At 39.7% G+C, this 17,596-nt stretch overlaps 1 protein-coding gene across 1 annotated transcript; it reads left to right on the top strand.

Annotated features, from left to right (window-relative positions):
* The first annotated feature begins 981 nt into the window (after nt 1-981).
* CRHBP (corticotropin releasing hormone binding protein) lies at nt 982-15,658 on the top strand. The gene is made up of 7 exons (XM_014053659.2): nt 982-1,339; nt 1,607-1,703; nt 6,663-6,820; nt 9,228-9,438; nt 11,254-11,402; nt 12,931-13,048; nt 14,913-15,658. The coding sequence occupies exons 1-7, from the start codon at nt 1,262-1,264 to the stop codon at nt 15,059-15,061; spliced, it is 960 nt and encodes a 319-aa protein (XP_013909134.2). The 5' UTR covers nt 982-1,261; the 3' UTR covers nt 15,062-15,658.
* Nucleotides 15,659-17,596: the final 1,938 nt, after the last annotated feature.

The following is a 17,596-nucleotide window of genomic DNA, read 5'->3' as shown; positions in this document are numbered from 1 at the left end:
AAAAACACTTCAGACAGACACCCACCCCAATTTTTCATAATAGGAGGGAGAAAGGGAAGCAGACTGGCAAGATTCTGTTACTATAGCCTTTCTAATATGAAAAAATAGAGACTGTGAAGACTTAAAGCAAGGGTCTCCAAACTCGTTCACTTTAAGACTTGTGGACTTCAGCTCCCAGAATTCCCCAGCCAGCTTTCTACCCCATCCAAACACTTTCAGGCCACTGAGCTATATGAATGAATGAATGAATGAATGAATGAATGAATGAATGAATGAATGAATGAATGAATGAATGAATGAATGAACAAATGAGAGTAAAGTAGAGTAGAGTAGAGTAGAGTGGAGTGGAGTGGAGTGGAGTAGAGTAGAATTGAAATCAATTTTTATTGACCAAGTGTGATTGGACACGCAAGGAATTTGTCTTTGGTGCATATGCTCTCACTATACATAAAGAAAAATGAAATAGAATACATTCATCAAAAACCATAAGATACAACACTTAGTGATAGTCAAGGTTACTAATAAGCTATCAAATCGTACTAGTAAGCAAATAAAATAATATAAAACAATACATTTTATATAAACTATATAAAACAATATAAAACAATATATAATGAGTGTGTGTGTGTGTGTGAATGAGTGAGTGAGTAAATTTCCCTTCTCATCCTAAAATCTACACCTCTGACAATTTACTTTAGGAAAAGAACGATTTAATCTGAACAAAAACTCTTCCTCAGACCTGATTTCCACTTCTTTGCCTCCCTGGCTCAGAACGTGCTAAAGTTCGCTTGGAGCAGAAGCGCAGAACATTTTTGAACACTGAAGGGTGCCTTCCTTTCTCCCTCTACCCTCGAAAAAGAAAGGCACGACGTTACAATTAGCCCTCGGTTGCCGGAAGTGAGGGGGGGGTCTCTCTTCCAAGCGGTGCGAATCGCAAAAGAGGCAGGGGACTTCGCTTTCGAGGGGGTGGGGGGCGGTGGCGGGGGATGGGATGTGAGCCTTGAGCGGACCGCGGGAAGAGCGGGGCACGAGCGCAGCTGCGGATTTGGGGGGCCCCCGTCATCACTGCGCACTCCTCGCCTCCCCTGGCAGAGATCCAGTAACCATGGGTTACCCTATCAGTCAGGGGACCCGCTGCCTCCCCTCTGCCAAAGCTCTATAAAAGGGACCCGTCCGGGAAAGTCGGCGAGGAGGAAGCCCCAGAGAAGGCACAGCTCCCGCCGCCTTGCTACCTGTCACCGCACGCCTCGGAGCAAAGGACATGGCTGTCGGATTCCGGCGCTGCCAGCTCGCCCTGATCTTCTGGGTCGCCCTCGGAGGAGAGAGCAGGTTCTTGGAGGTGAGCGAAGAGCGGGCGTCCCGCTGCCCCTCTCCCCACGCCCCGTTCTCCGCCGGGACCCCTTCCACGCCGAGGTGGCCCCTGTACTCGCGCGCTCCCCTTTGTCCATCTTTGAATCAGAATAGAGTTGGAAGGGACCTTGGAGGTCTTCTAGTCCAACCCCCTGCTCGAGCAGCAGAGCCTCTATACCCTCCCCGTTACGCCAACAGCCTTCTGCGGCCCCTTCTGCGGCCCCTTCGCAGCTCTTCTGTCTTTTTGTGTCTCTAGGGGCGGCAGGAAGCCTTCGCGGACGGGCCGGTCTTGCTGTTCAACCAGGCGCTGAAAAGGCAACTCTCCGGCGAGCAGATCTACCGTCGGGAGCTGCGTGAGTTTCTTCCGGAGGCGAAGTTGCGGGCCAGCTCGGGCGGACGGGAAGGGAGCGGGGAAGAGTTGCGTTCAGTAGCCAGCCGGAGCTGCGGGAAAGGAGGAGAGGGGTTCGCGTAGTAGAGGTGGAAGGGAAGAAGCCGGTCGGGATGGCGACCCCGGCAGATGTTCCAGGGGTGGTGATGGGAACTGTAATTCTCTCGCTGCCGGGGAAGCTGTGGGTCAGGAGGCGCTGCTGCTACCGATCTCTATACGCCGAGACTTAAAAGGGTTAGACGTGAATCCAAGTGACCTCCATCCCTAGCCCTAGAATGGATGCGGGAGCCGGTGTGTTGCCTCAGAGGTTACTGGGTGCGGTGAAACTTAGTTCAGGGACGGCTTCTCGCAAGTGAGAAACGAGGAGACATCGTCCCAGCGCCCTTTCTCATAAGCCAGTTTTTGGTAAGAGTGGTTTTCCAGAATGAACGGCTGGAGCGGAAAACTTTCTGAGAGCGACCAATGCTTCGCCTTCTGTGGCATTCCACCTCCTGTACTGTGTTTCTGTTGCCAACGCCTCCTAGAAAAGGGGATCAGAACTTCCTTTTTGTGGGGTATCATGAACATTGCTTAAAATAATGTCCTAAAGGTGTTTATTCAAGAGGCAACTGGACTTTCTGGTTTTTCTTTAAATACGTTTTCTTCTCATCCAAGAAGCTTCTTCAGCTTCTTGGATGAGCTGAAGGTGAAGCTGCTTGTGACCCAGGGAATAGTCCAGCCTTCTCCAATCTGATTGTCTTTTGGGCAATCTGGGGCCACCAGTTGCACCTGGAGAACATTGATAAAATCTGAAGCTAGGCAAGAGAAAACGAGATTATGAAGTTTTCTTTTCAGTGGGGTTTCCACTAGTGGAGGAAGGTGCAGTAGAAGAAGAGATATAAGAGGAGAAAAAGTTGTGGGTGGGATATGGATAGTGGTAGCAATGCTGTACTGAGTGCCCGAGGGAAGGGAAAGAATGGTCCTGCATAACTTTAGGTTGTCTCACTGGTGGGCTGGGAATGGTTCCAGCTTCCTAGGAGAAATCAGTTGGTACTTTGGAGTTGAGAGGAGATACCTTTACACATATTTTTATGTGTGGTCTCCTTCCTCATGACTAAACACTTGCCAATGCTGAATCTGTACACTGGGACAGATTCCAAAGCTTCCCCCTGACCCTGTGTTCAAATTAAGAATGAGAGGTTCCTTCCTGGGAGCAAGATTCCAAGCCATCTTTCCCCAGATGCCCTCTGTAGATATGGGATTTCAGTCCCCCCCCAAATGTCTGCACCACTCAACTGCAAGGCTCTAAGTTAGGGAAGGATGCCAGAAGCCATGCTCTTCAGGGAGGATTGTGGCGAGGACCTGAGAGGGTTTCTGTGTCCTATGCCAAGTTTGAAATGGCAACGAAGCATGAAGGCTGTTTCCATTCCTAGCCCAATATCTTTGTTTAGCAGTGCAATAACAAGGCAAGCAGTTGGCATAAGGGGGAAAATATAGAAAACACGGGATTCAGTATAAGATGAGTTGCAAGAGAAAAAGGTTGCAGAAATGCAGTTAAAAGCTTCACCAGCTATCAAAATTAATTCTAAGAGCTGTGGTGGCAAAGGGGTTAGAATGCAGTACTGCAGGCTACTTCTCCTGACTGCCGATTGTGGCAGTTCGATTCTGACCAGCTCAAGGTTGACTCAGCCTTCCATCCTTCCAAGGTTGGTAAAAGGAGGGCCCAGGTTGTTGGGTGCAATAGACTGGCTCTGTAAACTGCTTAAAGAGAGCTGTAAAACACTGTGAAGCAGTATATAAGTCTAAGTGCTATTGCCATTATGCCATGTAGGCAAATATAACTCATGGGTATGTAAATTAGTTCTCCAAAGTCTCTCTCTGTTGACATTCCCTCTGTTTCTTTACCTCTATTTTATCCTTTTAACTAGCATCTCAAGAATTAAACAGAGACACTAATACATTTAACATTTACACATAGTACTAAATCACAATGTAATTTCTGTGGTTTTGGCTTGGTTTATGACATGAATATGCCATTGTAGTTTGTATATCACATTTTATGGTTCAGCACATTGCCTAAACCCAGCTAATTGTGGAGTGTAGCAGTTATGAATAAACAAACCATGACTTACCATAATGAAAGAATCCGCTCTTATCGCTGAGACATGGTACTTTTCCCGTGTCTGTTTTTCGTGAGTGCAGACTTTAAAATCTTCTGGAAAAGGGAAAGAAAGAAAGTATACAGCTTGCTTGTTGTTGCATGACTGTAATATTACCTACTTCGGGACTTTATCTTCTGTCACCTTCCATGCACAAAAAACGCCTGAGCAATTTCTGTATTCTGATGTGTTCCCACCGTGTCGCCTTCATCCCATTCCCAGCCCACAAGTGAGATAAGCTTAAGTCATCTTCTCTACTTCATGTCAAAGTAATGTTTTTTCCCCCACCTTTTGCCTATCCTGTCCTGGGTTGGAAAATCCAATTATTCCGGCTGGATGTCAGGTACTTGCAGTGATTTGAAATAAATGTAAAGGAAGTAGGAAATGAATCAGCACAGTGGAGATAGCATTGGCAGCATTATTGGCAAGAGCTTTTCTTACAGTTTTCTGATATCAGCAGTCTTGCAAGCTCCATCCCATTAGTGTGTGAATGTGATATAATAATGTACGTACAAAAAAGGATGGACTTTGCAGTGCAAGTCTGCTTTCATCCTCCTCCTCACTTGGATGCTACAAGGATGGATGGGAAGTAGTTCAGCTCAGAAGTGGGTTTATGACTTCTACTTTCCATATTATTTTTTATTGTAATAAAAGCTAGAATGAGAATGCAAGGAAAAGAAACTTACTCTTGTTTCTTTCATGAAGAACAAGAAAGCCACAGTTCAAATCTCATTTGGCTCTAAGCTATGATTTTCTTGCTGGCGTTCTCCATTTATACATTTGTAGAATTATTTTTGGAAAACTTATCCACAATAGTCAACAGAGCACTCTCAAAAATGATATATAAATGCTATGCCAGTTTGCACATTGTGCGGATACATTTCTAATTGTATGTCCTTTTGAGAAGAAATCACATGTAAGGGAGTTGGAAGATCCAGACTTGATGGCATATAATCATTCAACCAGTCAGTCATTTCCAGGATGTAAATTCAAGATTTTTCTTCCCCCTGTTGTGACCTGCCAGCAGCCAGCAGAGCTGGCAGTAGATTCGGACAGTAAGGAGGTTTGGGAGGAACATAGGCCAGTCCTGGAGTCTGGGGAAGGCTCTGATGAGGACTCTGTGTCAGAGGCAGAGAGGGGGCCAGAGCCATATGCCAGTTATCAGCTGCTTTCAGAGTCAGACATCAGTGAGGCAGATGAACAGCTGCAGCCTGTTCCCAGTGTGCGTATGCACAGAGTTGCCAGGTGAAGGGAACAGCTAAAGAATAGGGGTCGACTTGGGAATAAGGCCACAAGTGGACAATGAATGGCCCTCCCAGAGGAAATAAAAGAGGAGCGAAAGGGGAGTGGAGTTTGCAGGAGACAATTAGTTCACTTAATTGGTTCATGACCCTCCAAGGCTCCTTGCCCAGTTTTGCAAATATCGGCCTGCCAGCTCTCCAAGCCAGGTAAGGTCTGTGACTGTAAATCCTCCATTGAAAGACTTTGCTGGATGTGAATGAGAAGAATTCACAGTAAATTAATAAAAGGCATTTTTGTCGGGACATTTGCTTCATGCTCTTAGGAAGCCTAGGTCAGAACACCCCCATTCTCTTCTGAGACATAATAAGCCTTTGAGCTTGGGGATTTGTGTTTCCAGAATTGGGAAGAATCACTTTGTTCTTGAATGATAATCAAAAGCTGACATCAGTTGCACCTTTTGGTAATAACCATCTTTAGCCCCCAATTGCCATCTTAAGTGTCTGAGTATTTGAGCTCAGAGCTGTAGAATTTGGATTTTGTTGCTTTTCTCTCCTGCTTTTTGGAAGCATCAGGCTCAATGTAAGAAAAACCCAAAAGCTTTTGCACATTCTTTTATGTCATTTTAATTAATCGTAATAAAAGCATAAAAGGAGCTTAGACTTTTGTTTCCTGATAATGGGCACAAAATACAGATTAATGTGCCCCCGCCTGACTCTCTTCCCATGAACTTTCAAACCCATATGGAGAAGGAGGAAAGGAAGGATTTTGTCCAATGAGATTGAAAAATGACAGTAAAAACTAAGAAGGTGGCATAGGGAAAAGAAAATGTTTGAGTCTGGAGTCCTAATGACTGAGGTGAAGGTAGGGGGTTGAAATTTGCAAAGGTGGTGATTGGGAGAATAATATGGTCCTGCACATATTTTCCATTTGATTCTAGATTAGGGGATTGCTTCTTTTAAGGCTTACAATACAGTTTTGTATGTTTATTGTGTCCAAATGGCAGAAATTTGTCTCACCAATTTGGGAATATAATTAAGCAGTCTGGGAGCTATTTAAACTGATTAGAGAGTCTGGATGTAACATTCCAAGATTTCTTTCTGGAGTCTTCTATACCTCTATCTGCCAGGGATTGAATGTAGAATCTTCTTAAAAAATTAAACAGCATACTGAGAATGATGGCCTTTATCAAAAAGGGACATTCACATATAATCAGCACATTTGTGAGTTACAATTATCTTGTTTTTAGTAAAAACATGTAAAAGTTCCTTGACCTAGGAATTATTTAACGGCTGGCTTCTCCTTTATAAAATGAGCCTAAAATGATTGTGTTATTCATTTTTATATTGAGTGATTTTGGAAGATGTATTGTTTTTAAGGTTATTAAAAGCTGGGAGTCTTTCAATAATGTCAAACAGATAATTGTCTTTCATTTTGCATGCACATAGCTTCTCTCTTCAATATTTCCTGCCCTTGAATCTGACATGTGAAAAGAGATTCCTCCCCTAAGAAAAAAGGAATTGACTTGCTTCTATTCTTGTCTGCAGGATGTCTTGACATGCTAAGTATAGAAGGCCAGTTCACCTTCACTGCAGACCAACCCAAGATGCATTGTGCAACATTCTTCATAGGAGAACCAGAGGAGTTCATCAGCATAGATTTTGACTTTGTCAACATTGACTGTCAAGCTGGAGATTTCTTGAAGGTATAAAGTTGTCCGCAGACTGAAAGTTTCTATATCACGCAGGGGTGAGGGAATGCACACCCATAAATTAACTTTTCTTTTATTAAAAAAAACAGGATATATTTGGCACTGGTAAAGTCACAAAATCAAAATAGAAGGTAAAAATTCATATGTTGTTCTGGAGGTTTTTAAACATGATGAGTAGTAGAATGTGGTTGGCTTTGGATCCAAAATCCCTCAGCCTGCTTCGGATAACCTTGCTACTTAGTACCATGAATTTTATTTTTGTTTATTCATTCCACTTACATCTTGTTTTCAAGGATACCCACAGTTTTCCCTTTTTTCATTCTCTTTTAACAGCAAGCCTGTTGGGTGGACTAGCAGTTGTGGCTGGGTAGAAATGTAAACTCATCAACTGTAGCCCAACCTTCAATCATTGTACCACAATGCCTTTCATGAGTTTGAGATTCAGTGGGGAATATATTACGTCAATAATGAAATTAAGTATTTAAGTAGGTAGAATCAAAACATTGTTAGAACTTCTGCAGGCAATAAACGTAGAAATAAAGAAGGGAGCTGACAGCCTACAGAAGATATGGTTATGGGAAAGATACCATAAATTTATCATAATACTTTATTTGCCAGAGTTTAAAATATTGCAAGAAACTTTGTTCTGTTGATACAATAGGTGGAAAAAACTTGCTGCCCTTTGGCTGTTGTTACATTAATATATTATCTGGAGAAATCATTGCATTTTCTAGGATAAACTGCAGCACATTGCCACTTTGCCCAAAACGTAACCCTGAAGTGAAGTCCAATCTGTAGATCAAATCTACAGGCCCCAAACCCAAGAATGATATCTGTCTTTGAAGCTGAGTTCTTTATTGTTTCCATATGTATAGAAAGACTCTTGCCAAACTGAAACTTTCTGCTATGTGCATTTATCATATACTTTACCCTCTTTTTTCAGACAAAATATCTGCATTGGATTCTCTTTTTCCTTTGTAATGCATCCCCTCCCTCCTGGGAATCCATTCTATTACATTCCATCACAGATAACCACTATACACCATGCATTTGTTGCTTGAAAATCAATTGTCTGCCTTATCTTTAGTAATTCCTAAAATAATATAATCAGTCAGGGCAAAACATTTGTTTAAGTTCATCTCACACCTTCATGTTCCAATTGCTGCTAGTTTGGCCCGGATTGGCCAAACCAGTAGTAGCAACGGCAGTAGGCTCTGTCCACCCGCCCGGACGCTTCTGCGCATGCACAGAAGCATTGCGCAAGCACGCACAGGAGCGCACCCAAAGCAGCAGTAAAGAAATTGGCAACCCACCTCTGTCTCACACATTTGTTTGAAGAATAAAGGGATGATTAGAACAAAAAGCAGTCATTTTTATTCACTTTTAGAAACATTTAAGTGTAAAATTGCCATTTTACAAAGCGGAGTGGCAGTTGCACCATTTTTATCTCAAAGAATAACCCTAGATTTCATATGGGTCCTGGCAGAATCCAAAGAAAACATGAAAAATGGCATAGCCCAAAGTTTTGCTTCTCTGCCTGGGTGCCAGAAATCAAAATTAAATTTGTCAGTGAAAGTTTTTCTGGAAGATGGTAGAGGTGATAGCAGGCATTTTCACCACATTCCTTGTTGGTGGTTATTTTGTTAGTGTTCTTTAAACATGGCTTCAACCTTCCAAAAGTATATTCTAGCTCCCAAGGTTTAAGCACCTCTACTGGAGTATATGCATAGTTGGCTGCTCAGCTCAATAATGCTTGGATCAGGACCCCTGAGGAGAATGCATGGTCTCTAGAGCTGGAGTGAAGGGAACCAGTATCTGTGTGGCACTGAGTATTGATCACTCTGCTTCAAGTTTAAATGTCATATTTAGCAACACATCTTTCATAATTAAGCCCAATTATTAAAACATTTGAAGTAGAAACTACAGAGAATGTCAAAGCAATTATTATTGGTGTATGAAGTGATGACTTATAATAGATGTTAATGCCAAGTCATGTGCGCAGCAGATTCCTGGATTGGCATGAGATATAAGAGAGTTCCAAAGCCTACAAGACATTCTTTCTATAATGAAAAGAGTCAGTCTCTTTTTACTTCATTAACTAGTATTATAGTCACTGAAAGGAATAATCTGAAAATGAGAACATGCATGTTCTTATCCATATTTATGCCAATGTTGTGCTGCCAATAATACCAGTATGAACAATAACAATCAGTCAAATCATGAACAATGTGTTTGTATTTCAAATTTAATATGAAACATAAAGAACAAAGAATTTACTTTAATGGATAAATTGTGATTTGTCTCCTTTTGGGAATTGCAGTCTCAGTAAATATGGAAGGCATTAAGATGAGAAAATCTGATATAAATCTGAATTCTCTTCTATACTCCTGCATCCCTCTAGGTTTTTGATGGCTGGATACTGAAGGGTGAGAAGTTTCCTAGCTCTTCAGATCACCCTCTCCCCACTTCTGAAAGGTATAGAGATTTCTGTGAAGCTGGAGCTAGCCTGACCACCATCAGGTCATCTCAGAATGTTGCCATGATCTTCTTCAGGATTCAGGATGTAGGGAATGGATTCACTGTAACAATAAAGAAGCAGCCTAATCTTTTCCGTAAGCTTGTTTTCATTTTATCTTCTGAAATGGCTGTGGTATCTGAGAAGAGGAACAATTTAGCCAAGTTGTGATCAAATAAATAGGAATAGTACAGGTACTGATACTGATATTGAACAAAAGCTCATGTCAGGCCTGCAGCCATATTCCCTTTTGGATCATTGGCCTGCCACATTTTCTATTATTCTGCTATGCCGCTTCTATTGTGGGAAATTGGGAGTGGGGATAGTATGGAGTTAAATACTATGTAGCCAAAATAAAATTCCTTTCTAGAATCCAAGGTCATCCTTTGTTTCTACACCTCTGCACCTGACCGGAACTGGATGGGTGGAACTGCCAGCATGGCAGTGAAAGATTGGACCATGTGATGGACTTGTGGGTGTGGGGGCAAGATCTTGAACTTTCAACTGGGTGCGGAAAACCAGGAAGCTTTCAGATTTGGGTTTTCCCAGATGTGCCAACATGGCTTTCTTAATTAATTGGAACTTTGAGCAATACTTTGCCATGGACTCTGATTTAATTTTGGATGCTATTTGGAACCCTGACAGCTCAATCAGCTTGACTATGTTTTCTTATCCACAATGGAGGCAGGCTGTTGCCTTCTTCTCTAGAATTTTTCTGACTTCCCAGTCTACTCTAGACTGGCAGCCTTCCATTCAAACTCTATCCAAGTTCACCCCTCTGGTTTTTTTTGTTCTCATTTTTAAGAACACTCATGATTGGCTAAGTCAGTGATTCTCGACCTGTGGTCTGGGGAGGGATGACTGTGATGTCATCATAAGGGGTCTACGAAGATTTGAAGAAATGTTATGATTCAAATATTGAGTTAAGTCTTGTGGGTCCATGGACACAAAATATATTTAAAGGAGGTCCACGGTGAAGAAAAAAGAACCACTGGGCTAGGTGCTGCAACTTAACTGGGCCATGATCAAAGACAATGGAGAGTCTTTACTCTGGCTCTTTAGGCATGATTTGTCACAGGCATTTAGAAATCGTTAAAAGTCATTAAAACATAGAACTCTTCCCTGAAGGTAAAATAAGAGCTTGCACAGAGAAACCAAAGATAATTTGGTTGAGTTGGGCAGCTATAGAAATTGAATGAATGAATGAATGAATGAATGAATGAATGAATGAATGAATGAACGAACAAACAAACAAACAAACAAACAAACAAACAAATAAATAAATATGCCCACAAATGTTTTAACAAAACCAGAAACAAAATGATTACTCTCTGTCTTTCCTAAAATTAGACTGCTAAAATGAGGAAAGCTTAAAGCAAGAACACTTGCAAGATTCTGTTACTAGAGCCACTTTCAATAAAAGTAGCTTTAGCCTTTACTTGAAGTGGATTTTGAGGTCTGGTCTTTCTTGTGGGGTTGAGTGTGCCTTTATAAGATGAACTTACATGACAAAAAAGTGTAGGCAAATTCACTTTTTAAAAAACATCCTTTTTCCTATCCTGCCAATGTAGGAACAATTGAGGTTAGATGCTTTGGTGCTGAGAACTTTTAAGTATGCACACTGGAAGCCCCTATGGATTTTTCCCCTACTACATTACATAGCATCTTCAGTATTACTTCAGTAAAATAGGCCAATAAGCAATGGTTATTTTCTGTCGCTGCCAGTATGATATTTGTGACCTTAAATTGAAAATGCCTGATTTTTGAATGGAGAAACTATTGGAAGACCTCAGTACAGCTGATTAGCATCTTATCTGTCTCAATGCCAAGGCCTCAGATTAAACAGTCTGCATTCCGTTTAAGTGAACAAATTGTGACTCAGTAATTCTGTATCTTTCCCCCTGTACTAAAGCTTGCAATATCATCTCCCAGACTCCGAGTGGAAGGTTTACGATGATTGTTCCTCATCAGCATCGAAATTGCAGTTTTTCCATTATCTACCCAACATTGATAAAAATATCTGATCTTAGCCTGGGGCATCTGAAGGATTTTCACTTGAAGGTGAGTTATGAGTTTCTTCCTTATGCATCTACTACACTACAGGGTTACACGATTCAGCAAATTTGCTGCTAGTCCTTATGGCCACATCTATGGATTTTGAACATCCCATCCTCCTGTTCAGCACAGGTCATAAAAAAGGACAAAACGTTTTCTGAACTATATTCTTGCATATGGGGAGATCTCCTAGTTTGAGGTAAATAGCAGAGTTATTAGCTACTATATAGCACAAACCCATAAAGTGATTGTTTGTTTTTGGCTTAGCACGATGTTTAAATAATCATCACTTATTTAAGCTAGGTTAAAAAAACCCATGTATATCTGCCAATGGACAAGGACAATCATCATTTACTACAGTCTTGCTCCAAAAGCTTCCTATATTTGGGAATACTGCATTTGGAAATATTAAAGAGCTCCTTGAATTTTTATGCCCTTATGTGATATTTCATTTAACACTCATTTGTCCGATTTTTATAGAAACTAGCAGATTCTTTCATTCCCTTTTATGTGTAAGAGTGAGCTGATTTGTTTTAGGATCTCTGGGAATGAAGGGAATCCGAATGAGAATCTTTGCACTATCCCCTTGCTCGTAACAGTGATGGGAAATGTTTTGGGCTTGGTGTGTAAAAATTTTAGAAAATGCTTAACTTGATTCTGCTAGCCTGACACCCCCATCCCAGACAAAAGAGAAACAATTCATAACAAGGAGTTGCTTTGGATAGTGAAATGGGCGGCATATCAATTTAAGACACCTATACAATAAATGCCTGTATACCTATAAAAAAGTTTGACTCTCAGAAAAGAAATGGCAATCTGAAGCAGATCAAGGTCATACAAAGTCTGGAAAGTAAGGAGAATGCTCTTGCATATCTTTGCAGCATCTCAGAAGGGTGGAAAAACACACCTTGTTGTCGCTTATTTTTGGGAGGCTCCAGAGCAGAACCATTTTGTGTGACTTCCAAAGTCCAGGTGACAGCACACCACATTCTTGTGTGGTTTCTGAAAGCTCTGAAAATCATATGAAAACTTCCTGCATTTGGGGGACGGGTTTGAGGAGGCCGCATGAGAAATGTAATCGGCTCTCCCATGGCCTCCAGACCCTCTGGAAGTTGAGAGCCTCCCAAAATTGTGTGAGAATGTTCTTGTACGATTCTTGAAGGGTCCAGAAGCCCTTCAAGAGCATGGCCCTCTCATATAACTTCCAGACGGTTCAGAGGATGCATTCCCATGTGCCTCTAGGTTTGTCACCAAAAATGTCATGGCATATCACTTGCGACATGCATGCCATAGATTTGCTATCACTGCCTTATAGCAATCTTTGTGAGTTCTCAGTATTTTGAGGCTGTGAAGATGATTACAACTCTACTTTTGAACTACTTCAGAAGGATTGAAAGAGAACTTCACCAATCAAAACAAAAACCCACTTGATTATTTTGCATGATCTTATAAATCTCATTTGCTAAAACCAACCTGCGTTTTAAATTACCCATTTAACATGGTTTCCTATCCTTCTGCTTTTCTTTGTGCACAGAAATCAACTGCCGGTTGCAGGGGCACCGGAGACTTTATGGAGTTGCTGGGAGGAAATGGGTTAGACCCTTCTAAGATGCTTCCATTGGCTGATCTTTGCCATTCTTTCAGTGGCCCTGGTAATCTCTTCTGCTAATGCTTCTTGTTCAAATACTTTCTCAAAGTGATATTATAGGACTACCATATCTGCAAAATGCCAGATAACCTTTAGAGGGCAGCAAAGAGTAAGGCTATATTTTGTTTTCTTTTAATAGACATCTAGATATTGAAGAGTCCAAGTATAGACACTGTAGATATAAAAAATATAATTATATGGACTGATTGCTTAGGATTTTTCACCTTTCCGGTTAAAAAAAAGCATGGCAAAGTCTATCAGAGAGAAACAGCTTTTCTGATATTTATCTGCATCCTAATTTATGCCATTGTGGTCTGCTTAAACAATCTCATGGCTTCAGACGCACTGCAAATACAACTCCCAAAAAACTTTTCCCAACAAATCTAGACAACAGTCAGAATGGCATGCATTTTTTTGTATTAAGGAATGACATGGTATTAATATTTTTTGGACATTTACTTCTCATGACTGGGATTAATACAAAAGAATAACAATGTGTGTGAAAAAAATAAGGTCTTATCTTGTGGAAAGAGTTTTGCTTAACTGTTGACTCAAGCCCTGAGTGGGTATCAATCAGTCAATGTCATCATTGCTATGTGAAGATGGTCTCATAAATACCATAGAGCAAAGTGGGAAACTTGAAGGTACAAAGACTTTATGCAGTCCCCAACATCTCTTTTGCTATTCCTGCCTAATCACAATTGCCAAATATTATTTGGTTCCTTTTTGAGTCAGAAAACGCAAAAAGGTTGTAGCTTATTAGAAAGTAAGACCCACAGACCCACATCTTCTGAAAACTCTATCTACTATCTAGAAAAAACAAAAGCGTATGTCCATACCCAAGTAAATTGTATAACCTTATTCTCCTTTTATTATTGCTTCTACCCATCATGGCACTTAGGGCCTCTTGGCCCTGAAAGTCTTCCTTCTCAATCTAGATCCAATTGCACATTATAATGTATGCAGCATGAAGATACAGGAAGACTTAGCTCAGCTAAATACCCATACAGTAACGTGTTTCCCCCTTCTATGCAATTTAGAGAGGCTTAATCTTTTCTATCTGACAGTTGTAAATGATGCCGAGTGTAAACTATTTTGCTTCAAACAAATACAAATCTTCACCATCTTTTCAGTACCATTCACTGCCAGTTGTTTCTGCCTTCTTCTGCGATTTTTGTAGTTACAGTGAATTTTGCTCACATGATGAAATATTATTGTGTGCATTTAAATATTAAATATTATTGTGTGCATTTGGTTTAATGGGTGTTAATAAAGACAAATTAAACATACGTGATATAAGGAAAATGCCTCTAGAATTAGTACCGCAAGAATTATTCTTTTCAATTATAAAGAACAGTACATTGCTGTCATATTATATTAGTTAAATTGATCATACACTGATCTTACTGAGATTAGATTAGACCATTTCAGAATAAAGGCAATGAATTCAGAATAGGAAAAATATTCAACCTTATTTTGAAGCCATCAATGAAATCAGTGTGAAGACATTCTTTGATAGTGATTTAGTGTATTAATAAGGTTTTTCCTATCCTCTTTGCAGCAATGTACATTTCAATGTGGAAAGAAGATGCCTCATTAGAAATCATATGTCCATATATTCGCTGCAGCATACACACATCTAATCTTCATGCACTATTGTGCATGAAGATGAAAGTTGTTTTTATCTATATACACAGCTCATTTTGTTCTGTATAGAGGCAGTAGGATATAAAGAAATGATATAGGCATATCTTTTGAAAATTTGTAGATGAATCCTGCATATATGTGCAATCCATTAAAGTTGTGTAATAACTACAGATTTTTTTAAAGCAATTAAAATAAAATCTAAATTATTTCCCTTTGACTAGCTCAAATGAAGATTGGTTGTGACAACACCATATTACGGTTGGTCTCAAGTGGAAAGCATATCAATCAAGTAACCTTTGAATATTACCAGTTGGATCAATATGAACAGGAAAACAACAGCCTCAACGAATTTTGTCTTTCAAGCGTTTGAAATATTGGACAAGTCTCTCTTCGTGGAATTAATTCTGAGCAGCTAAATTGATGAAACACTTCTGCTGTCTGAGCACTTATCTTTTCATATGAAATCATTATTTCCATGAACATGATTAGAACAGTATTACTCATAGCATTTGCAATACATTGTCTTTTTCCTGTCTTTAGGAATATTGAATATATCCAAGACACGCAAATCTGTACAGATTCTAAAAGCTGTCTTTAGGCATACTTACATTCATTGAATCCAAATGTGGTATGTTGTTGCTGCATCAGTGTGCCTCTTTTGAGGGGCCATGAGTGTTCAAATACATGCACAATTTTTTGAAATTATTTATTGTACACATACTTATTTTAGAGCATTGTTAAATTCAGTTTGCAGTTTATCCTCTTTAGGTGTCAAATGTAGAAAGGCTAACGTAGAGAGAAATGACATTTCAATTTTATAAGAGAATATTACAGTGCATAAATTTAATTGCCAGTTAATTTATTTACACAAATGTATATTCAGTTTTTAATAAAAATTTATAGCATGAAAAGAGATTTTGCTTTTATCGGTTTAAACATAATAAATACATTCATAGTATTGACAAAATTTAGTTGGACTGTTTTTCATTGCACTAGAAACAATTATACATTTAACTAACAAGTTAATGAGAATGTTAAGAAAATTTATATACGATAAACTTTTATCTCAATTGTTAATTGTAGAATTAGATTGGTGGACCAACATCCATGAATAGGGACTGGAATACATTTCCTTTGCATTCCTTCACTAAGATAACTTTTCAGAATTGGACTTAATTATTAATATTCTCCACAATTTGATTCCTAATAATATACTTACCTAATATAACAAGACTATGAAACTTTTATAAAATGTGAGCTTCCCTAAATCTAAAGCTTGTCTATTTTTGGTTCAGGCACCCCAAAATCCACGTTGAAGCTTTACTCCTGATAGTTGAGTGAAAGATTGGAATATAAATGCAAACTTTTCCAAGAATTAAAAAAAAATGGGTTGAATCGAATGGAAAACAGTGGGGCTAAGAGAAGAATGTGGCAAATATTCAAAACATGTCTACATTCTTAATTGGGGAATGAGACATGAAAATGTGTTCTTGTTATAATATTGATGGTGTCAAGTTGCCCCATGAGCGCTCCCCAAATTTATTGAGGGGGGGGAATGGTACTATCTGTGGAGAAGACCTTTTAGAATTTCACTCTTGCCTCTCAGTATGATTATCTCAGGTGCTTTAACAAGAAATAGATCATGAAATCTGGGATGCTTTCCAAATGAACATTCCTACTGCTACTATTCATAAAGCATTGCCTGAATTCTCCCACAGTCCAGTTTTGCTTAATTGCAGCTTCACACGTTACATGATCATAACCAAACAAATAACATGGTTTTTCATGTTGTGCTGACAGAATAATTAGCTGCATTCACCCCAAACTCCTAAATCTCCTAAATAAAAAAATACTGTATGTGGGTGCCCCCTGAACCACTGGAATATATCTATACAATATGACAATCAGTTTTCATGATGGTCACAGACTAGCAAATATATTTATACTAATAACAGCTTCTTATGAACCAATCTGTTCAGACCTAACTAGATCTGTCCTTACTTATTTCATTGCATCCTGGAAAAGGTTTAGTGGAAGAGTAGTTGTAGAAGTAGTAGTTGTACTGTATTAGTAGCAGTAGAAATATGGAGACTGAGAAGAAACATTTTACAAAATCTGGAAGGAAATGTTTGGCATGTAAGACTAAAACGGAAGGATGGCAAAAGCAAAAGTGAAGATCCAAGACCAGGGAGACAGGACACAAATGGAGAAGCAAGAGACAAGGATGGAGACTCAGATTTTCACAGGACATTATCACAGACACATCAGTAAGCAGTACTCAACATTTCAGATATTTTTACACTAAAAAATATGGGGAATAAACAGAGAGAACTAAGGATGGTAACTCAGAAATATGAATATGATATAACAGGCATCACTGACTGGGATGAGAGTCAAGATTGGCGCATAGCACTCAAAGGTTACCATTTATTCAAAAGGGAGACCCAAAAGATAGAGAACTCAAACTATATTAAGAAAAAATATATTCAAACATATTTAGGGAGAAGCACGGAAACCTTGTTGTAAGTCTTTGGGTAAGCCTAACAGCAGGGAGAAACAAAAGCAGTATGATTGTGGAAGTTTATGTCAGATGTCATTGGCAGGCAGAAGAAACAAATGAGGCTTTTCTGCATCAGATGGCCAATTTTTCAAAAAGACATGCAAGAGTGATAACGCGGGATGTCAATTATCCTAACATTACCTGGATTTCTAATTCTGCCAAGAGGTCCAACACATTCCTTTTTTTTCTCTTGGTGACAATTTAATTTCTTAGAAAATAGGAGAGAACAAGGGTGTCTGTTATCTTGGGATTTATCTTAACTAAGAGGGAGGAACTGACTGAAGGAGTGAAGTTGACCAGCACCTTGTGGGGAAATGATCATGTTCTCCTTGAATTCATCATATC

This window comes from Thamnophis sirtalis, unplaced genomic scaffold, assembly GCF_051295495.1.
Source record: "Thamnophis sirtalis isolate CommonGarterSnake01/CBP01778 unplaced genomic scaffold, rThaSir2_p1.2 scaffold_5, whole genome shotgun sequence".
In the NCBI taxonomy this organism is placed as follows: domain Eukaryota; kingdom Metazoa; phylum Chordata; class Lepidosauria; order Squamata; family Natricidae; genus Thamnophis; species Thamnophis sirtalis.
Note: the sequence above shows the minus strand (reverse complement) of the source record. Positions and strands in the feature narration are given on the sequence as shown.

Excerpts from the sequence above, each read along its gene's own strand:
- CRHBP (XM_014053659.2), top strand. The coding sequence starts at position 1,262 with ATGGCTGTCGGATTCCGGCGCTGCCAGCTCGCCCTGATCTTCTGGGTC. Across the intron at positions 9,439-11,253 it reads GAAGCAGCCTAATCTTTTCC|CTTGCAATATCATCTCCCAG; the intron begins GTAAGCTTGTTT and ends CCTGTACTAAAG. Across the intron at positions 13,049-14,912 it reads CCATTCTTTCAGTGGCCCTG|CTCAAATGAAGATTGGTTGT; the intron begins GTAATCTCTTCT and ends CCCTTTGACTAG.